This window comes from Hakea prostrata, chromosome 3 (genome assembly GCF_041222555.1).
Source record: "Hakea prostrata isolate BN-2017 chromosome 3, UWA_Hpros_2, whole genome shotgun sequence".
NCBI lineage: Eukaryota > Viridiplantae > Streptophyta > Magnoliopsida > Proteales > Proteaceae > Hakea > Hakea prostrata.
Window position 1 is genome coordinate 22267025 of NC_142602.1, and position 23587 is coordinate 22290611.

Sequence of the window (23587 nt, forward strand, 5' to 3'; positions counted from 1 at the left end):
TTACACTCCAGTTTGAGGGGGAGTGTTGAAGTATATGCAAGTCTGGACTATTTTACTGTTCATGTTAGTATGTTACTGTTCACGTGAATAGTAACAACTGTGTTACTATTCACGTGAACAGTAAAAACTGCATAGTTTCTATTTCTAATGTAGGAGTCTTGCTACATAAGTTTTGGGAGTTTTTAGAAAGCATAGTTTCTATTTTGGTGGTAGTTTCTATTTTCAGAATTTTCTATTTTAGGAGCTAGGAAGTTACTAAAGTTGTAATTTTTTGTTTCCTTTTTCTAGAGGACAATTACTTGTCTCTCAAGTTGTATTAGATTCATTAGAAGCTATAAATAAAAGGCTCTGTGATTCTAGACTCTTAAGCAAGAATCACAAGCCTCTTCTACTAGTTCTTTATCTCTCTTCTCTTCTTCTTCTTCTCTCTTTTCTTTGTTCAAGTTCAGCTGCTGTTTTGATTATTTAATGCTTGTTTTCTAACAAAGTATAAATTAATGGAAGAGAGCAAGAAATAGAAGAGGAAAGTGGAGGATGAGAGGAAGGAGGAGGAGAATGTGCTGTAATAATATCTCATGAGAAAATCAATTTCTGTCTGCTATATTCGCACAGTTACTTATAAAAGGACAATTTACAGAAATACCCCCACACATTAGGTTGCCTAAGGGGAAAAAGGGAAGAAAATAATACAAGCTTGTTAATGGATGCTATATAAAAGGGGTACATGATCCTTGTGTGTGTTTGGCGTGCACATGGGTCATGCACATATATGTTTCTATTTTTGTTTCTCTCTTTTGTAGCTTGAGTGTCAAACAAGTCTACTGTACGTGAATAGTATTAGTTTCCATTTTTCTGCATGTAACCAGTTTTAGGAAAGTTCCTAAATCTAGATTTTCTCCTTTTTTATATAAAGCCTCCACTTATCCCTTCATGCTCTCTTTCGATTTCTGGGTTTTTGGATTTACCTCCTCCTAAAGATTTGTTTGTTGCTGGTGGGTGTATACAGTCAAATATCTTCTGGATGGGTCTGAGTATTCAGTTTGAGCCACAGGGGAGAATGTTTGAAAATAGTACAGACCAAAGGTCTGAGTATAATCCTTAGCAATCAGTCATGCCTTAAGATGTTCAACTGAGCCATCTAGAAGATATTTAACTGATAGACCTGCTGACAATAAACTAGGTCTTTACCAGGAGCTAAATGCACTGGAGCTCATGTCTGAGGGGATGACAAGACATCCATCTTAACGTCCATTGCAAGTTTTGACCCAGGATGAGAAAGCGCCTCCTGATGGAATTTAGGAATCCTAGTGGTGGACAGGGAAAGCAAAAAAGAACGATGCATGGAAGGAAGATGGGAGTCTGAAAATAAATCGCAATAGGATATGTTGGAGAAGGTTTAAGGGTGCAAGAGTGCTTGCCTTTGCAAAAGGCAACTGGTAAGTTATTTGGACCTGAAGAACTAGCTGACAGGTTGGATATTAGAAATTTAGCAGTTCACCTTATCATATGCCATGAATAGATATTAAAAACTCAAAACTTGACCTTGCACATATTATGTGGTGAACGAATCTTCTCTCTATCCATCAGTAGTATTCCTCATTTTATTCATATGGAAAAAGAACTTGGGTTTATATCAATCAAGGTCTCAAATCTTGGTTTTGCATCAGGTCAAGACTTAGTTTAGCACTGAAATTTTTGTAAGAATGTTAATGAGGTATAGGGATCTATTGGGCTGGGACAAATTGTTAAAAACATTCAACCTCTTTATTTTTCTCTTCTCTGGATCTGTTTGTCTGGGACAAACTTTTAAAAACTTTCAGCCTCTCTTTATTTTTCTCTTGTCCTTTCTTTCCACCTTCCTGAATTCCTCTAGGTTCCTATTTCATCTCCATTCTCTCCTTTTTTTTTTATTCATATTTCTATTCTATCATGTTAAAAACCAAAACTTTGGAGATTCATTATGTTTTAGCTGCAAAACCTGCAAATGACCTAGGAATTCCAAGAGCAAAGAGATTGTGTACTTTGGCTTTATCGTAATAGGGTCAACAGTTAATTACTAGTCTTCCTTATGTTTTGTTTTCATATTGGATGGGTTATAGAGATCCTCAAGGCTTTGTAGATTCAAGATGCTATCATGTTGAGAACGTCTATCAGCCCACTACTTGACATGGAAACTGCTAAAACCTTGATTTGTTGTTATTCTATTCTTGTGCATTCATCATATATTCATGTTGCTGTCATGTGGTTTCATATTTGGACTCCACATGGATTCAGCGAACTCTTTGTCAATGCTAGTATTCAATATTATACCGTTTCAAAGTTTTGCAAGATGGCAAGGATTCTTCAGGGCAGTGATTTTCTGGGTTTACCATCTTCAGTCCCTTGTCTTTGTATTTTCGTAGTTTGTTATGCGTATCTATTTGATACTGCTGGAGTTCCGTGTGTCAAAATGTTCCACTAATTGATGTTCAAGCACAATACTCCAACCACCCTCATTAATCTGTAGTTAATTTACTTAGCACTTAGCAATTATAATTGCCTTCTTGCCCCACCCAGTTCAGTTTTTACAATGATCAGTTGGAACTTGACATCTTTCAGTAATATACTTGCAGGTACATGACAGAGCCCAAGTGTTTGCTTCATGCCCATCCAACAATGATGGAAAAAGTCCAAAATATGTTGGTACAATTGAAAGATGGTCGAACAGAGCAGTTGGCCTTCCCTATATTGAATGTCCATCTAACATAAGCTTATTTCTTCTGGTATGCTATCTTCAGATCATTTAATCTATATCCAGCTTACTTAAGGTTTTAACTGAACTATGATTAATTATATAGTTTGATCAGAAATGATGTCATTAATGTATGCTGAGCTCATGAACAAGAATGAAACAGAAGGAGTGAAATCATATAGAACCCTTATGTATAAAGTGATAAAATGCTATTGCAGAGATCTCAACAAGAACCTTAATGCATTTTCAAGTAGAATGGAGTAGTCTTATCTGGGCTTGTGATTGAGCACCTTTTTTTGGTTCTTTCATAAATGGTTTTCCCCTTGGTAAAATGACAACTGATTCCCATTCATAGAACTGTTACAGTACAAATCTTTGTCAGTCTTTTGCATTTCACGTATCGCTGTTTATGTTTCCTAAGTTCAATACAACGAATTGAAAGTTAAATTCATGAAACTGTTACAATACAAGGGATATATCTCTTTTCATATGGTTGCTTTTTTTTTAAATGGTCCAAATTAGCTAGAGGTGTGCTTCATTTATTCATGGTGAGGCTGCCTGGTTCCTTTGTATTTCTGTTTTTGTTCTTTATGTTTTCAAGTACAACATGTTTATGATTAAAATAGTAGAAAAATCTCAATTGCACTGAATGGTATTTGGAAAATCAGAATATATTGAATCAATGAACCTGAAGATGCAATCTATTTACATCTGCAATAAAGTTACATAATTATATATTAACTGTAGTTCTATATTTTTGAACAGAGCATCTTTTATATGCTCTTCTTTCTTTGTTATGTTGATAGGTTGAAAACATGGGGCGGGTGAATTATGGACCATATTTATATGACCAGAAGGTGAAATTCCTGCGCCACTGCTTTTTTAGCTGTCTTAAATATTTAATGTTGATAAGGTTTGTCCATCTTTTGGATGAAGTGTTTCTTTTTGCTAGATAAGTTTTATATGCAATTTGGCCATGATTAATACCATTCTTGGAAAAGTTAAACTATAACTGTTCCAACAGTAAAATTCATATTGAATTTTTTTAGACCAGGGTTGTCAAAGTGTTCGCCTAGGCAACAAGGCAGTTTTTCAACCGCCTTGTTTTGAACTGCTAAATTGATTTGCTATGTTACCCTTTTTTCCGCCTAGGCGCACAACTTTGTCGCCTTGTGCGCCTTATTGCCGCTTAGATGTTAAAGTAGCTGCTTTTATTACATTTTATACATAATATTTTTTTCTTAATTTTATTTTCAAATCAAACTTTATTCTACGAAGTTGTATATAAATTTAATAGTTAGTCATTTCGGAATCGAGGCACAAATTGCAAAGGAACTCCGAGGACATAGGACCTCTACAGGCCTCAGGGGCGCTGCCCCCACACCCCAACCCGCTTACCGGGGAGCGGGACCCCTGTGTCCGTTGGCAATAGAATGTGAAGCATGAGCCATACTCAACATCGAGAATCAATGAATCATTAATTGGATAATAACTTGAAAATCGGAATAATGAGATCTATTAATTTATCATGTTGGGTAAAAAAAGTGGAAAAAAGGGATATATCAATTCCGATTCCGATTCGAAAATTATTCATTCATTCTTGAATGCTTGTTTTTTTTCCGGATGAATGTGATTATTGAATGTTTGTTTAACTTATTATAGAAAGTAATTGTATTGAAAATTAGTTTAAAAATAGTTGTATTGAAAAATTTTGATCCAACCACTTTGGTTGTCTTATTGCGGCCTAGATGCCGTTTTGTCGACTAATCGCCTAGGCAAAAGCCCCAACCGCTTTGGTCGCCTTGCCGCCCTTGACAACCATGTTTTAGACACTAGCTCAAGATTATGGGATGACACAGCAAGTGATGAAAATGATCGCTGGAATAATTGTTTTTGTCCCTTGGGATCACAGCCAAGCTTTATTTAGACTAAATTTACTAGTATACCCGTAATAGATAGTACCTAAACTAGTACTCAAACTGCTAAATTGCAACACTCCCCCTCAAGTTTGTCCATATGTAAAGCACATGCCCAACTTGCATAAAACAGAATAGAACACCTTGCTACTAAGCCCTTCAGTGAAGGTATCAGTCAACCAGTTACTAGGTTGACAAAGAAAATATATGTTACTCCTTGATCCAGATTCTCCTGGGCAAAATAATGGTCTACTTGCCGTAGAATCATAACCCAAGTGAACTTCTTTCTTAGGAAATAGCCTAAAGTTGCTTATATGTGTAATGGGACTTTTGTGTTAGTTCATGTAAAAGGATTACTAAACACACTCTTACAAACACGTTTCTTCCAAAACCTTTCTCTTAGCTTGTTTTCTTCTCCTTTTCCGTTCTCATCTTCTCACTTGCCTTTCCACTTTTCATGCCTCTTCAAGTCTTTTGCTGCTTTGGTTGGAGCTAGAAAGCATTCCTCATTGACCTTATACACAGTATTTCACTAATGATATTCTAAATTTTCTGTAATGTGTTGGTTGGAACTTACATGTTTAAGGACAATAATTCATTTTTGAAGATAGTTCTCTGCATGTTCAATCTATAGCCATAATTGAAAATTGTATTTGTGCTTCTCAGAGTTGCAAAAGCATATGACAAAACCAGAGTGATTACTTTCAATCAGTAAAATTTTTGGGTTCAACTCAGGAAATGCATTTTTATCCTTTTTTCACTTCAAGTTGTCGACGTTAGAATATTGTGATCTGATTCATTTCGCTTCAACTGGTTGCAACAAGGTTTAAATCGAGTGATTTGAGTCAACTACTTATTCCCTTCAGATGGATGGTTTTTTTGCTTTCTTTACAGGGTATTTTGTCATCTGTTATTCTAGATGGATTTATTCTTTATGGATGGAAGATGTTTTTGATTCCCCTACACAATCTGAATAAGCTGCTGGAAGTCAATCCAATTCTGCAAGTGGAAGATCAAAGAACCACTAAAGTTCTCCAGAAGAAATTAAAGCATCACCATAGTATGTTCACAATCACAACTCATACTCCGAAAAATGAAAATATATATTTCGTAAGGTGGAATAATTGAACTGTACATAAGCATAATATTCTTTTGGGGAGCTAAACTTATTAAACTTTTAGGCTCATACTATTACTTTTTCCATAACATTGTATGGTATTACTTGTTTTTGCTTTTCGACTTTTCGTGATTAAGAATCTCCATGTGATAGTGAGAAAACATAAAACTTTAAGATGTTGATACTTGTGGAAAAAGGAGTAATGAAAACTAGAACTTCTTTTTCCTCAAAGCGATAGAATTATGCAGTTAATGCTCCCTACTTCCCACCTCCCAAATAATATTAGAAAGTCCAGATTAATAACTAAGTCCTTTTACGTTGGTGCTGGAAATCTTGTTATTTTTGCTTTTTAGAGGGAGGTGATGCATTTTCAACCAAAGAGACAAAATTCTAAGTCCATGTGGACAACCTGGTTTACAAACAGAGATTTATCTCCATGATTCGGGTTTCTAAAACCCCACAGCTAGGGATTTAGGGCTGTTTAGGGGTTTCAGGGTTTGAAAATCTAGGGCTGCAGGGAATTAGGGTTTAGAACAGGGTTTGGGAATTTTGGGCAGCAAAAAGAATTAGGGCATAGACCATGGTTTGGTTGGTCCAATAGGGCTGAAATTGGTATGGAAGGTTGCTAGGGTTAGGGGGATAAGGTTCCTAAAGTTTGGAACAGATCTAATGGTCAGATTGACATAGATTTTACCTTGCATTTTGGGTCCTTAGAAAAGTCTGAAAATTCAAAGAGAAAAGGAGGGTGATATGGGAATTAGGGGTGTAGGGGAAGACGAAACAATAGATTAGGGTTAGGTTTGGGAATGGGTGTTAAGGAGGGGGAGGGGGTGAGGATTCCAAAAGGGGGTGGGATTTGGTGGAGGGGCTGGGGAGATAAAAGGGTTAGGGCTTTAGGGAAGAAGAGTGCCATAGGGATGGGGGAGATGGTTTAGGTTGGGAGTGATGGGGGGGAGAAGAGAGGGGGAAGGGTGGGGGATATTTGCTTAACAGTTTAGGGCTTGGGGAAGAGGCAATTAAATAAAAGAAATGCAATCACCAGGCTGCCTCAAGGTTTCCTGCCTTGGGACTTCTTGAAACTCCACTAAAATTCTCCTTACAATCAAATTTTATTCAACGTAAACTGATCTGGTTACATGTATAAGGCTGTATTTGTAACCTACATTGAAAAGGACTCATATTTGCTCAAACTTTGAAAGCAAAAGAGTTAAGAATTACTAAAATAATAGGACTTCTAATCCAATTAGGAGTCTTCCTTATCTCAACCAGATGATCCAAATTACACAATAAGAGTAGGACTAGATTCCTTGTGACATTTGGACAACAAATAAAGGAATCCCACTTTAAATAGAACTCCTAACTAGACTATGACTCTTACTTAACAAGGACTGACTCAATTAACAAAATAAGATTAAGACTAGAGTCCCAATAAAACTTTGATTCTAATTAGATCAAATTGGGCATGCCTAGGACTGCCCACAACAACAACAACAAGCAGCCTTATACCAACTAAATGGGGTTGGCTACATGGATTCTTCTCTTCCAATCATCTCTGTTTGAGGCAATACTAGATACAAGGCCTAAGTTATGCATGTCCTTTTTCACCCCTTCTCTTAAGGTTATCTTAGGTCTGCCCCTAGTTCTTCTAATTCCTTCAATTTGGATTAAACTGCTTTCTCCGTATAGGGGCATTTAAAGTTATCTTATGTTTCGGACGATTACACTTTTCACCAAGGCACCAAGCCGAACATACCGTAGAATTTCGATGTCCGAAGTAAAAGAAGCTTAAGGAGGATGAAACCGGCAAGACACAAGGCCCGATGAAACCCAAGAATTATGTAAGACAGGAACCCATGGACTAGTTTGGTGACTAAGTTGTTAAAAGAGAGCACGGGAAAAGCCGATGATTGGAGGAGAAGTGGGGCCAATACAAAAATAAAGGAGATATCAAAGTGAAAACATAGGGGCAAAATGATGAGCCAACGATGAAATATGGGAGAGAAAATGAAACCCGGAGACACAACACGCGGAGAACCAAGGGAGCCGGGAAGACACAACGGAGGCAACAAAGGAGACATGGAAAGGAGAGAAGAGGAAAGACCAAGGAAGACCAGAAAAAGCAGAAGAGCCCAGAGCGAAGGCAAGTACGAGAAAAGAAGGGCAAGTAAAAATAGAATAGAAGGAATGATGATGGTCGGGACTAGGGAACGGGGGGACAAAAAGAACCGAAACGGGGCACACAAGGGTCAACAAGCCCATACAGCAGGTAATGGATGAATTAACCAAAGACACAAGATGAGGTCCCCGGAGCGGATGAAGGGAGAGAGACCCAGGGGATAATACCAAAGAACAGGAGATTAGCGGAACAAAAGGCAAACAGAGACAAAGAGAAAAGGTAACAGCAGACGGAGAGAGAGGGGGAACGACGAAAAGAGACCCGAGCGAGAGGTACCAGGTCAACAAAGAAAGAGGGAGGAAGAGAGGCCAAAGAAAAAAAGGGGGAGAAGGGAGAGGCACCGGGCAGGATCGGCGACCAAAGCAAAGGAAAAAAGGAGCGACCAGCAGAGACGGCGAGGGCGAAAGAACAAGAAAACAGGCGAAAGAGGAGCAAGATGGAGAGTGGCAAAACAGGAGAAAAAAAAACGACATATAGAGTGGCGGGAGTCCCCATAAGGATAACAGAAAGCGTGAGGGGACCCCGCAACGGAGACCTATAAAGCTCCCCGGAGAAGGAAATCCATAGAAGGACAAAGAGCGGGGTACCAAGTAACCTAGGAGAAGTGGTGAGAAAGGATATGTATAGCAGGCTGATCTGCAGGCTCGAACGAGCGTTGGAGGGCAAGTCGGCCGACCCCATTTAGTTGGGACAAGGCTTATTGTTGTTGTTGTTGTTGTTGTTGTTGGACGTGGCCATGCCACCTTAAAATACCTTCTCCTGGCTTAGCATTCATTGGAGCTACTCCCAGAGTGGCTCTAATATGATTAGTTGATTACTCGTGAGTTTGGAAATTGATCCTCTCATAAGGGTATGCGCCAGGGTTAAGTCTTCTTAGGAGATCGCCTGATTGCAAAGAAAGGGGTTTGTCTTCCATTGATCTATTGCTTGTCGAAGCCCGGTTAATGACATATATTAGGAATCAACTTCCATGAAGCAAAGCACTTTATCATAATCGATTCTTTGATGCCTCTATTTCCCGGCTCGATCGAGAGGGCTCTAAGAGCACACTAGTTAAGGATTGCTTTAATTGGGCTTGGAAAGCCTAGTTCTTGTCTTATCTTTCCTAATTTTTCTACTCATCCATCTTAGCATCCTCATTTTTACTACATTGAGTTTATCTATGATTCTATATGATGCTTCTTAACAGCCCAACACTCTACACCATACATTATAGCGAGTTGTATGACGGTTCTATAGAACTTTTCTTTGAATTTTAAAGGAATATGTTGATCACATGAGATCTCAGATGCACCTCTCCACTTCATCCCCCCTATTTAAATTCCTTGGTAAAAATTATCCTCTATTTCACCTTTTTTATTTATGATATGAATGAGCTAAGGTACCTAAAATAATTGCTTTTTGGGATCTCCTTCTCATCAAGTTTCACTACCTTATCATCCACCCAATCATGACCAAAGTTACTAGATATTCTGTCTTCGTTCTATTTAGTTGAAAGCCTTTTGAACCCAAAGTTGCTCTCTTGATCCCTACTTGTGTCTCATCTATCAAAACAATATCATCAGTAAAAGTATACACGTAGGAACCTCATCTTGAAAGTCTTTGGTTAATTCATCCATTATACATGCAAATAAATATGGGCTTAAAATTCATCCTTGATGTAGCCCAACTGTAATTTGGAATTGACAACCTTGCTGCCCCCCACACTTGTCACTTAACCATCATGCATATCTTTAACTATGTCTACACATTTATTTGTGACATTTCTTTTCTCTAGTACTTGCCAAATTAATACTCTAGGGACTATCATAAGTTTTTTTCTAGGTCAAAAGACCATATGTAGATCTTTCCTACACTCTTTGTACCTTCTAAAAGTCTCTAATAAGGTAAATAGCTTCTTTTAGATATGCCTAGCATAAAGCCAAATTAGTTCTCCGTAATAGTGTTACTTGTCTCAACTCTTAAACGGGTTTCAATTGCTCTCTCCCATAATTTCATAGTATGACTCATTAGTTTGTTGCTTTTATAGTTATTACAACTTTGAATATTTCCTTCATTTTTGTAAATTGAAACCATGATGCTTTTCCTCCATTCATCTGGCATTTTCCTTGTGCTCATAATCTTATTAAACAACTTGGTCAACTAAGGTTCCTGAGCTCTTCCATAATTTCTATTGAGATTTCATGATGACCTTGCGCCGTGCCTACTTTCATCCTCCTTAGAGCTTCTTTTACTTCAGACATCGAAATTCTCCATATATATGTTCGAAAATCGGTTCCATGGCAAATGATGTAATCTTTTGAATCACAAATACTTGAAGTACATGCATTTAGTAGACAAGAGAAATAAATTTCCCATCTCTTATTGATGTCCTTATCACGTACTAGTACTTTACCATCTTCACTTTTAATATATCTAACATGGTCTAGATCTATTCTCTTCCTATCCCTTATTTTAACAATCTTATAAATTGTTTTTTCCCCCTTCCTTCATGCCTAGCTTATTATAAAACTAAATGCTTCTTCTCCCTTGCTTGACCCACAATTTTCTTAGCTTCATTTCTTGCCAACTTATACCTTTGTAGATCCTCTACATCCTTAGTCCTTTGCCATATCATAAACTGGTTTTCTTATTCTTAATGGCTGCTTGAATGGTTGAACCTCACCATCCCACCACCAAGTCTCTGTCTAAAGATGAAGCTTTCCTTTTGATTCACCTATGACATCTTTAGCTAGCTTCCTAATATAGTAGCCATCTCATTCCACATTTTATTGGTGCCCCCTCAAATTCCCAATTTCCTTTTTAGTGAAACATTTCAAGTAATCACATTTTAAGTTGCACTACCTTATCCTAGGATAATTAACCTTTTATCTTTTATGAGTTTGTGGCATTAGACACGCATCCAAAACCACTAATCTATGTTGTACGGTTAATCTTTCCCTTGGTAACGCTTTGCAATCCTCGCAAAACAATCTATCAGACCTTCTAGTTAAAGAAGAAATCTACTTGGCTTCCATCATGTCCGCTTTTGAAAGTAATGTAATATCTCTCTCTCTTTTTGAAGTTAGTATTTACAATATATAGATAAAAAAACAACAACAAAGTCTAAAATTGAGATCTCTTCCTCATTCCTCTCTCCAAAACCATATCCTCCATGTACACTTTCATAGCCTCTTTGATCTTTCCGAATGTAATGTAACCAGCCTTTGACAGGCCCCAAAGAAGGTCCAAGCCAATCCGAGAGTAGGAGCCCACCCAGGGCCGAATTTGTCCAAGGGTAGAACGGTCATTTTCCTATCCTAGATCGAGCCATAATTGGTTGATCAAGTCCACTTTAATTTAGGAAAGTTAATTCTGTTTTTATTTCTATTTTGCTGTCCTAGTTGTTGAGTTAATTTTGGTATTTGATTGTTAGTAGGAGTTTTTAGGAGGTGAGGATAGGGTTCCCGGTTCCCTAATTTTAGGAACCTTGTCTTAAAAGTAGCTCTATTTTAATCAAGTCCTATTTTAGTAGTATTTGGATCCTAATTTGGTAGGGATTCATTAGTTGAGTTTAGGATGGTTTGTGGAGGCTAAAAATAGCCTAGTCTTTCATGTAATTTTTCAGTTATTGATTTTTGAATGAGTTGAGTTTGAGAATTGGCTTGGTAAAGTCATCGGATCCCTCTTGGGTACCCTGCGGCTGGCTTTGTGTGCTTTGTTCTTCAAGTTTGAGAACTCCATCTACACCTTCAAGCTTCCATTGGTGAATTCCAGCTAGTAAGTTAAGAAGCCCCAACCCATCCCCTACAGTTGCAGCCCTCCCGCCCCCCCCCCCCCCCCCCCCCCCCCCCTCTCCCACCACTGACTCCTCCCCTTTCCTGCATCACTGCAGGTTCCCCTCCCCCATTCGACCATCATTCATAGCCCCTTTTGAACCCAATTACCCTTCCCTAGCATTGCCCCTAAGTCTAGAACCCCCATTCCCACCTTCCATTGCCAATTAAACCCTAACCATAGAGTTCTGGGAAAAATTCTGCATCTTCTTCTTCTTCAATTGAAATTGCAGAGTTTTCTCAAAACCCTAATTGGCCTAAATCAGTCCTAGAACCCCAGTTTCAGCCTTCGTTTGGATCCCAAAACCATCCCAAAACCCTGCAGTTTGATCAAAAACCCCTGTTGGACTTTCTTGGGCTAACCCTAATTTAGGGGGATTGCTAGAAACCCTAACCCTAGGTCTCGGGTTTCATCAGAATATGTCCCTTTAGATAAATCTTTATGATAATTTTCTTCCTTGACGAATTCCTTGCACTAATCAATCCATATTTTCCCAAAATTGGAACTTCCGACTTTCATCTAGTCCTATTTGCACTTATTGTATTTACGATAATTTTCTCCATTACAAGCTTGATAGCAATAATCCTATCACCTAATCTTTTAACATCCACCACATCATTCTTTAAATTTTTATCCACTATTATACCTACTCCACTTTTATTACTTTTAACCCTAGTATTTCAAAGTTTAGAATCATCGAATTCTTTAGCCTTTTTACTCTTCCATCTAGTCTCAAATGAAAGCTATAGTAATCCTTATTTTTTCGTAACATTTTAATTCTAAGCTCTTGCCTATTAAAGATCCTATTTTGAAGATGCCAATCTAATCCTACATTTTTGGACTACTTAGGACTGCCCGAATTACCAAAGTACCTTCCATGCTGGCCAAAATTCCCTATGCTGTTGGTAGATGGGCAGCCACCCTAGACCTTCCTTGGGTCTTCTTGGGGATAGCCGTGGGTCCTACATCAGACTGACTTGACATGCCTCAAGTATTATTTTCTGCGTTAGCTTCAAGTTCTCTTGCTTGCACTACTTTAGTGAGACAAGATTTTGAACTATGGCTATTGGTTTTATTCCACTCAGTAGGTTGACTGAGATCACCTGGCATTTCAAGTTATGTTGGTGGATATCATAAGTCTTTAAGCTGGGTTGCTACTGCTAAGGCTCGTTAGTGGATATGAATAATGATGGTGCTGGCCTCGGTTTTTAGCTGATAGCTCATATATGAGTCCAACTTATTACCAAAATGAAAGAATGAAACAAATTATTAGGAAAAAATGTTGATATTGATTACATATTCTTTTTCTTTATTGTTTGCAGAGGTGAACCCCAAAGAACCCGGATTTTATGAAGGGAACTTCAATATTGGGACCTTGAATGAAGTTAAAGATACATATTTATCTTTCCATGGCTGGAGTAAAGGGGTTGCATTTGTCAATGGTTTCAACATAGGAAGATTCTGGCCGGTAAAATATTCTTCCATTTCATTGTTAGTAATTTCATTGAGCAAATTTGGGATGGTGTTTGATGATTCTCCTCAACCCCCTGCCCCCCAAAAAAAAAAGAAAAAGAAAAAAGAACATACACACACACAAAAGGAATGAAGACTGTAGTGGCAGCCAGCATTTATTTTTGTAAAATAAGAGAACCAGAAAGAGAGTGAGAAATAGAAAAAGAAGAAAGGATGGTAACAGCCAAGGAGGCTTCACAATTGATGAGTGAAGACCTCCAAATTTATTCCTTGCATATAGAGAACCAAGAACATCGGAGTTAAGAGTTCAAAAAGGAGAATAAGAGCCCAATAATTAGATACCAATTACCTCTCGAATGCTGAGTTCTATTTTCTGCTCCTTTTTGCCCTTGCTAAACTTGTTGTAACAATTAGTAATGTCCTGCATAAATTTTTAAAAGGTTTGTTTTCCCATAAAAGGTTTTTCGTTGAGGGGGCTTCAGCATGTAAATGTAATTACTTTTTAACTGTGATTGATTTGAGTACGGTGATAACAGATTTGTGGCTTCAAGGATTGAAGCTCTTTATAGACAGCATGGGCGCCGTATCAGGGTGATCCTGATTCTTCCAGAATTCTCATTTGCCATTCCCACATAAATTTTGCCTCTCCTCCCTTGTTTACTTTGACCTTTACAACCATGCACACCTACACACATATATGAGACAACAGATACCTGGACATCCGGTCTACGTATAATATATGGAGCTAGGCCTTTAGATCCTGCATACCCACACTGGTGTGTCTCACCTTGTTATATACTTTTGACAACTCTAGTGCTGAAGAACTTTTGCATCGGGGCCAATTGTGATACACTGCTAACCCAAGATCATATAATGGCAAATGCCCAATTTTCAACATTGTTCATGACAGTGGCTGTCTGTTTTCCTGGAATTATTCTCACATGTCAACTTTTTTATGTGAAAGGTTGATCCTTGTAATAGTCCTTTAAACCAGTCTTTTCAATGAGGTCTGTTTTATTATAATTCATCCCTATGATCTCAAACCCTGTTTTACTCAAATTATATGATGGTTCTGCCACGTGCAGATCATCTAAGTGCAGTATTGCCATGCATGCTGAACTGGGGAACTATTGTCAGGGGTGTTTTAAGGAGGGAAAATTCTTCTCCTGTTCTCTTTATGTTGTTTAATCCCACTTGGATTCAACTTCCTCTGTTCTAGTTTAATTTTATTTCTTATTTCCATCAGATGTAATCCTATAAACACCCATGGTGGGCTTTGAATAAAGCATTACATTCTGAGAAGTCTTCCCTTAGGAAACAACAGGAACCTATACAGTCACATTTACTTTCCAAACCTTTGTCCTGCAAGCTTTTTATTCGACATTATTGTGCCTTGTCTCAAACATTATTTAACTTCAAGTGTCTCTTACTCTATCCATGGGTGAATCCACTTTATGGTAGGCTTGTAAGTTTAGGCCCCCTGAGTCTATTTTCCACTTCACAACAGGTGTACATGTGCTAGCAGTCAGACTCAGTGGACCAGGCTTGGTCTCAAAACAGTGTAAAATCACACCCTCTGAACATGAATTTTAATCAGAAAAACTGTAAAGCTTAAACTTTGAATTAGGTTTCAGTGGAGAGTTAGGCTTCAATAGACTACCCTAGGGTGAAATTTAATCAAGTTAGCAGGGGGAATTATATAGATATTTACACTATGCTGTTGAGAGAGAGAGAGAGGGAAAGTCTCACATAGTCTAGGTGATTCCATTAAGAGTATGTGGACAATAGGGAATGGTTATGCAGATATTGATGTACAGGAAACTAGGAGCAAAAATGAAAGTAGAGAAGAATGTGCTTTATATATAGTGGTACTTTAAATCAATAGGAATAGATCTGAGCTACTGGTGCTGTGTTCTGCTAATGGTGAACTTAAGAAGAAAGTAGCTGCAGGGTAGGAAAATATGAAATCTGGTCAATCAATCAAATTGTAGAATTTGTAAAAATGAGGAGCAAATTAAGTAGTAAGGGTTAAGTGGTACAGTAATGTTTTATAGTATTCATTATTTAAGGTCAATCATAAATAAAGAGGGAGAGTTGCAGATGATTTTCCCCCTTTTACTCATATAATAATAATTAGAGTTGGGTAGTTAAAGTGGAGAGGCGTTTATTTAGTCTTAATAAATGAAGAAGTGAAAAAATAAAAATAAATTCTATAGGGTAGCAATAAGAACTGCAATGTGTACAGAGGCAAATGTTATGCAACAGGAACCAGTGTTGCTACCTAAAAAGATAGGAATGGCTGAAATGAGGATGTTTAGGTAATATCAACTCCATTTAATTTGGGACATGGTGAGTTAGTTGATTTGATGTGGTTAATTAATCAAACTCCGTATAAATGTCACATGAGCCCAAATTCATAAACCAGCAATTCGGAGACCAGTCCACTGACCCGGAAATAGTGACTGTTAGCAACTGAAACTAATGTATTGTTGCTAGTATTGTATTCTATATATTAATGACATTGTGCCCTAAGATAATGCTTCGTCCATTGTAGTTTCTGATTGAAAACTTTTGATATTTGTTTGCAGTCACGTGGACCACAATGTAACCTTTATGTCCCTGGCCCAGTTCTTCAAGTTGGGGAAAACGTTGTGGTATGACTTCTTTGAAGTTTCAAAACCTGAGTTTTTAAATTTCTGTGTACTACGCATCTTCCTGATCACAGCTCAATGTATACCGTCACAATTTACATTCCTTCTCAGGGGATGTTGTCTCACTCTCCTCTGGTCTTGTTATAGGTCATTTTAGAGATTGATGATCCCAACCCAGAGCTTTTGGTCATCTCAGTTGATCAGGCAGACTATGCATGCAGTTCAAAAGTGCACCAGCTTTGACACCATGTGAATTATTCATCGCCTCAACACATGCTTGTAGCATTGCTCTTTCACAATTTGAATCGTCATTCATAACCACCTATGATACAGAGCTTCTGGGTTCTCCTTGTTCCTGTGTACCCAAAGCCAAGTGGAATCAGCTAATTCATTCTGTTATGTCAAGCTTTGGAGGCTTTCATCTGTAATCATTAAGGACATCCTTTTGTACCCTAAAACTCAATTGTAACCTTCTCAACATGATGGTGAAATGCTCAATAGTTTTTTCTTTTCTTCACTTATAAGGCGTCTCCTGGCACAAGATACAAACACCCACTTTAATAAAAAAATGCACCTTTCTCTTCCAGAGTGAAGAGTATGGTAATGGTATAGCAGCCATTCTAATGTTACCAGCAATTTGGTTTGCATTAGCATTGAGCATGGAACTAGACATTCATTCTATCTCAGGAGATTGAACAGGAACAAGAAGGAATCATCTATTCCCCATTTCGTCTTGATTGCTACTTTACTAGAGCAGGAGACTGATAGATAGCTACAGTTCATTTACGAAGTGAAGAATTTATGCTTGAAGATTTTGAGGGCCCAGATTGTGGCTTGTAAGACCTGAGTTCTTATATGCTTACTCGTAAAATTCAGTCTCAGCAAAGGTTGACAGTTTTTAAAACAGAAAATCAAGACTACAGGGAAGATGAAACAATCATATCTAGGCCAAGCAAGTAACAACCGTACCCTAACAGAACGAAATTGTTTCAGTCATGCGTATTAAAACGGTTAAGCGAAATTTTGGATCGTCGGATTCAAAATCTTGACCAAGATGTACCGCTTGAGTGTCCTGCACATTAATGCGTAGGACAAAAGCAATACCCCTAATAGAAGGCAACAATTATTCTACCTACGTTATTAGTTGCTTCGCTCTATCAATTTCTGGCTAAGAGCATAATCTCTTTGGAATCAAGGGCGAAGTTTTGTCTTGTATTTAAATTATATGGACTTTTCTTCTCAGTGGTGTGATCCGAGTTTGGAACCATTGTGATGCGATCCGACCCGATCCAATCCGATCTACGGTTCCGATCCTGATACTGAAATTACGAAACTTATTTCCCGGTTCCTTCTGGAATGCCCTTTCCAAAGGAGCTAAACCAAAATTCATTCCGACAACGCTTTTTGTATTGCAGATATACGAAAGCAGGGAGAGGCGGAGAGCTTTAAAAGCATTTACTGTTGGTAAGGCAAACGTGAACTCTCGGTGAGGACTGAGGAGATTCAATGGCGGAGAAGCCGCAACCGGTTCGCGTTCTGTACTGTACGGTTTGCAGTCTCCCTGGAGAATACTGTGAATTTGGTCCGGATTTTGAGAAATGTAAACCCTGGCTGATTGAAAACGCGCCCGAGATATATCCCGATCTAATCAAAGGTTAAACCTTCCTTCGTTTTTAGTTTCAGGAATCCAAATTTTCGATCTTTGTTTGAATGCCATTTTTGTAAACACTCCCCGGATGTGGGTATGCTCATGTAGTTAAATTTTGATCATTTCAGAAGCAAATGAGAAGGAAGCAGATAAGGTTTCCGCACAGCTCCAGTCGGTTGGAATTTCTTCAGCCGGTGTTGATGGGTCCTCTACTGCGGCTCCTGCAGGTCCTATTTGTTTGGTCTCCTTTATTTCTTTATTCACTTGTTTAGTCTTGATTTTGCTAGTTCAATTAATAGCCCTCTTCGTATCAGCTTCTGATTCACCTTCTCTTTCGTTCTGTTGAATTTTTTGAAACTTGATTAATTTCATTCTGGAAAGCTAAAGTGACATGCTTACTCGTTCTCTTTTAATCAGGAGGCACATCAACATCGAAGGAAGAAGTAGTAAAACGTCTTCCTGGTGGAAAGACAAAGAAGAAAGTAAGAGCTCTGAATAGTTTCTCCAATAAGTGAATAATGATACAATATTATGTATTGGCATGGCATTTACCCTATTGTATTTGTGCATACCAACAATCCTTTTCGACTTGTTGTCCTTTATTGCAACCTTTTCCCTTGATTCATTTCTAGTGTATACTTTCTATGCTTGTCCTATATTAGTGCATTTCTTTTGTGCACTAGGTTTTGCATAATTTTGAGTGGCAATTTGAACTCTAGATATGCCATAGGCATATCAGTATTTTCTTGTTTAGATGCTTCTCTTCAGTTTGTTTTAGAATGCTGGTTGTCCAACATCTATGATGTTCAGCTGATGATATGATATAATATATTGGGGTAGTTAAGGAGTAAAAGGGAACTGGTGGTTGGTTGCTTACTTGGTTGTTAGATTCAAGTTTTTGGTTCTAGGACTAATGGGGGAAAAAACATTGACAAAGATCTGGATTTGTTTCTGGGGTGAAAATTGACATTGGAAAAGAGAATTGCGATTTGCAGTAGGTTGTGTGAAGCGTTAAGGGATTTGATGGATCATGAGTCTCTAGATTGGAATTAATTTGGTTCAACAGGTGTAGGATGTAGATTGCTGATAAATTAGTTGTTTTGTTTCCTCACAGAGCTTTAGCAGTTTATGTTTTAAGTAGTTACAGTAATACAGTTGAATGAAAATAGTGGCAACAACTGCCTCCAATATTCTTTTTTGAATTTATATTGTTTGGCGTTAAATATTTAATAGTGATTGATATAGAATGCTATTCTTGATGGGTGCCTTCTATAGGATAAGCAAGAAGTTGTTATTGAAAAAGTTGTTCGTAACAAACGCAAATGTGTTACCATGGTGAAAGGACTGGACCTTTTCGGTGAGAAATACTAGTTTATCTTGTAATTCAGAAGTATATTAGGAAGATATTTCTGTTCTTAAAAATTTTGGTCATGAATGAATTATTCAGTTTGTGGGGAATAATGTTTCAGGAATTAAACTCAGTGATGCTTCCAAGAAACTTGGGAAAAAATTTGCTACTGGAGCATCTGTTGTTAAGGTGCATCAGAACTCCATGTGTTTGTGAGTTGTTTCTTGAACCCTTTTTTGCCCATTTCTTATATGAAATTCAAAATTCTAGGGCCCTACTGAGAAGGAGCAGATTGATGTCCAAGGCGATGTATCCTACGATATCGTGGAGTTCATCACACAGACCTGGCCGAATGTAAATTGCTCTCACCATCTTCTTTTGAATTTGTCATATAAAAATTCACACATGTTTAGATGTAAAGTCTCTTAACTTGTTGCATGGTAGAGGCAGTCTATTATATTCCTTCGCTGTACATGCATTTTATGATGGAACTTTGGCTCAAAGTACAGCTATGATGCACATAGGCATATAATAACTGACCCTTAAAAATATTCACTTCTGAACATTATCTCCATGTGTAAATTTATTCTGGAGTGAGATGCATTAATGGTATGTATTTTCTATAGTTACTCCTTAAACCTCGCATGTAGCTTTTTTTTTTTGCTAGTGTCTCTCATTTGGATGGACATTTCATGTGCTTTGTTTATGACCCATGCTTATGGGTATAAAGTTCTTGTTTCCATGTAAAATGCATTTTGTGTGAGTGATCATGTTTCCTTTTAAAATATATGTCCCTTTGTAGTGTAACATTGCCAGTTTAGTCAATTGAAGTTCTTGTAGGTTTCCCAGTTAATAAAGCTTTGGGAATTCTGTGTGTGATTGGCTTGATGCAGATCCAGCACCAAAGAGGCCTCTTCTTTGTTAGGAGTCAACCACCTAGAAATTGATATGTGTAAGGGTTGGGTCCTCATTGGATGGGTTTCCCTTGTAACTGACCAACTTAATATGTCGAAACATGGATACATGAACGGAGAACAAAATTCCGCATACTTGGTTTAGTTTATCTCGTGAACACAAGTTAATTGAACCAGTGATTTAATTTTGGTTTAATTTAGATAAAGTTGGGTCCAATTTAAGGTATAGGAGCACAAGAGTCCACTACCTTCTTTTTTTGGGGGGGTCAACGACTCTATTACTTATGTGATCAGTTTATTAGCTTTTAAAGCCTCCATGATGGTGCTTTTCAGTTCCAAGATCTAAAATAGGAGTCAAAAAAGTCCAGCAGGTTTTCCAGTTCCTATTCTGACGAGGAATCGCATTGCTGATTAGGCATCTAGTTACCCCTCCCTAATCAACATCCCCCCCCCCCAAAAAAAAAAAAAAAAAAAAAAAAAAAAAAGAAAAGGGAAAAGAAGAAAATAATTGTTGGGATGAAGCGAGTTGATATCTAAGTTGCTGGTCAGCTTTGGTGCTGATCTGTGAGAATTGTCTGATCGAAGCCTGGGATTAGATTGGTTCCTTGGTGAGTAATATTTAACAGGCATGGGATCCATACTGAGTCACCTCCAAGCTGGTTTACTAGCTTCTTGGTGAGTAACATCCGAGATCCGGCTGTGGCTATGGATTCAGCCTACCATTCATCATCATATCCACATTCACATTTGAAGACAAGGCTCTTCAACAGGTAAACTTGAAACCCAGCACCATCCCCACCTTCTTCCCACACACACCTCTCCTCTCCCTTCCCCCCTTTCCCCTGTTTCTCAAACCCGCCCTATAGCCCATTGAAACCCTATCCAATCCTAGTGATTTTGATGAGCCAAACCCTAGGAACCTCTTGAAATTCAAGACTTTGAGACCCTAAAATCCAAGAAACCTTGTATCTCATAGGCTACCCACCCAAACCTGACCTAACTTGGACATCATCTACCTCCATAAGTGCTTGGTTTGATCCAAGTTTCACCATCCTTATATCCACAGACTTTAATTCCCATCTCAATTATTCACCCTTATCGCCTCATATCAAGAATTCTGCACAAATCTGTGGACCTTGACCCGATTCCATCCCATTTGGATCATTTTATTTGTTAGTCAAGCATCCCTTACCTTAACGCTCCATTTGCAACCATCCCATAGAGATATCCCATACATCATAACTGAATTTCCCTAAGCCTGTCCCATTTGTTTCATTAAGCTTGTTCTGGTACAAGCTTGGTTAATGGCTCATTTAATTGAGGCTACATCATGAATGGAGGAGATGAAGATGTCTTATTTGCATCAAGTTATCCTGTGAATTGAGTTTCATTTTGTATTTTTCTTTTATGCATGGTCTGTTAGAGGCATGGGTGCTTTCTTTTGGGGTTTGGGTAAGTGTTAAGGTATGGGAATTTATTCCTGTTTTGGATGGGTGTAGACTGTGGTCTATTGGGCCATTGTTTCTTCTTCTTCTTATGGTTTTGTTTCTTCTGCTTTTAGTGAGGGTCTCTTCTTGCTGCAGTTCACTAATATAGAATCTCTGATTTGTGGGAATATGAGTTTTTGAGTTGCTATTGTACTGAAAATGTTTTAGTGGATATTATCATATGCCTTCTTTAAGCTAACTGAACCATGTTATCCATTTTGTATAATAAGTTCAATGCTTCTAATGTACTGATCAGTGGAGCTTGTATGGTGCTCAGTTCCTACTATCTTCATCTCATGATGTATTCTGATGCTATTCGCGCCCCCCAAGGGGGGAGGGCGTATGAGTATGATTAGAAATCTGGCGATGGTTTCTAGAAGTAACTAATCTCTAACTTCTTTTAAGTGATTTTCAGTTTTGTAAACCAAGCATTGTTGCATGTGAACTAAAATTCTCTATCAGCAACATTGTGGTGGTTATTTCCATTTTTTATGTTCAGCCATATCCAGTTATTAGGATAACATGATGCCATGAAAATTTGTTCAAGAAATCCTCTGTTCTGTTTGAGGGGGTGAAAAGATAGAACTGGCTGTCACCTTGCATCACAAATATTTAAAAGTAGAACCAGGTGATTCCTGTGTTCAGCAGATAAAGTTTTCGAAAATTTTGAAACTGTAATTTTGTTTGGGCATTTACATTTTGTAGGAAACTTGTTGCTTATTATGGCAGTTCTAGAAATGGGAAGTTACTGATTTTTGACACTTTTGATTTCAAAAGTTAGTTACAGTTTGAAAAGCAAACAAATCTCTTGAATATTCCTGAAGTATAACCATTACTGGGGGAGAAGAAAAAGTTTTCTGAATTTATTGTGATCGCAACTACCCGTTTCCCCACAACACCCCCAAAAAAAAGAATGATATTGCTTCATATTTCATTTCTTCAGTTCAGGATTCTTGTTAGACAAAGTAAACCGTCAGTATAGTATTTATATTCTTAGGGTTATAAATACCCTTGTACTTATCATTTACAGAATATATGAAATACCATTTTCTACATTCTCTACAATTCTGAACTGCAGAATTTTTTTAATAGGTTTTTTAATGTGTGAGAAACAAATAGGATAAACTAATTATTATTTGGATATTCAAATATTTAATTTATAAGTTCATCTTTGGTTATGTGATTTTGTTACGTTATCTATTTGTACCACATATGGTTTTTGCATGAGGTCAATGCCTATCAATTGTGTTGGACCTAAACATTACACTAGTGGTTGTGTTTGTCATCAATATTTTTTACAAAAAATGAAAATTATGGTTCTTTGTGGTGGTACTCATTCCTCATGTTTCTTGAGTAGCTGGCAAGGTAGTGTCGAGCAAGAGCTTGGCATTTTTCATGGATTAATTTTCTTTGATCCATCCATCTAGGTAACTGCAGACGTGAAATAAGTCTCTCCTCTGCTTTTTTCAGGTGCCAGGAACTGCTATTTATTTCATTGAGGATGGTAGAAAGGTGGCTGCTGCATAAATTGGTATTTAAGAAAAATATTGGCGCTGACTTTTGATTGGGGCCATTTGATCTTCCACTTCACAGTCACGGTGCTTTTAAGTAAACAGGTTAGGAACTAATTATTTGACCTTTTTGCTGGAGATAAACCTGTTTTTGCAATTCAAATGTCTGTAGGAAAGCGAAGGCTGTCTTGTGTACATAGATCTGAGCTCTTTTTTTTTTGACTAGTATTCTTAATTGGTGTTTGATAAAGTTTTACCTACATTGCACATTATGAATGACGGACATGGTTGGTTTTTCTTTTTCTTTTTCCCCTTCGTGGCTGTAAACCTATCTGGATGTCTACACATTTTCTTTGCTTCGTGATCCCCGGAATGATATATAATGTGTAAATTGAAATGGCCTAAATTAACCTGTATTGTTCAGTATCTAGATGGTCTTTGGATGTGAGGAAGAGTATCTCCTGTTTTGGTTCATTTCAGGGCAATTCAGGTTTGGCATGTACTGCCTTTTGGTCAAAGGTGGAGAAAAAGGATGATAATAAATGGTAAATGGATTAAATTAGTCTTTTTGTTCATTTAGAAACTTATGAAAATATTATGATCTCTTTTTTCCCCCTCAAAATTCTACCTTTTGTAGTAGAAATGTCTATGAATAGTTTGAGATGAACACTAATTTTCTTTTGTTTAACTCTAGTGCTTTCCGGAGTGGGTTTGAGGTTTTGTTTACCAACAGAATTTCTGCTGAACGATGCATTAGTTTTCTAATAGAACAAATTGAACTGGCACTCCCAAAAAGAGG

General features: G+C 37.7%; 2 protein-coding genes across 2 annotated transcripts in view; both read left to right on the plus strand.

Annotated features, from left to right (window-relative positions):
- Window positions 1-16484, plus strand: part of BGAL17 (beta-galactosidase 17) — a 72586-nt gene extending 56102 nt beyond the window's left edge. The window contains exons 14-19 of the mRNA XM_089149830.1: window positions 2613-2762; window positions 3538-3588; window positions 5542-5707; window positions 13079-13224; window positions 15818-15883; window positions 16028-16484. Coding sequence (XP_089005956.1) covers window positions 2613-2762; window positions 3538-3588; window positions 5542-5707; window positions 13079-13224; window positions 15818-15883; window positions 16028-16123 — 675 coding nt within the window. The 3' untranslated portion in view covers window positions 16124-16484. The remainder of the gene's footprint in view (window positions 1-2612; window positions 2763-3537; window positions 3589-5541; window positions 5708-13078; window positions 13225-15817; window positions 15884-16027) is intronic.
- A 715-nt stretch (window positions 16485-17199) lies between these two features.
- Window positions 17200-23587, plus strand: LOC149021604 (translation machinery-associated protein 22-like). The gene is made up of 7 exons (XM_089149831.1): window positions 17200-17534; window positions 17657-17755; window positions 17946-18010; window positions 18804-18885; window positions 18998-19065; window positions 19147-19230; window positions 22748-23587. The coding sequence occupies exons 1-7, from the start codon at window positions 17387-17389 to the stop codon at window positions 22802-22804; spliced, it is 603 nt and encodes a 200-aa protein (XP_089005957.1). The 5' UTR covers window positions 17200-17386; the 3' UTR covers window positions 22805-23587.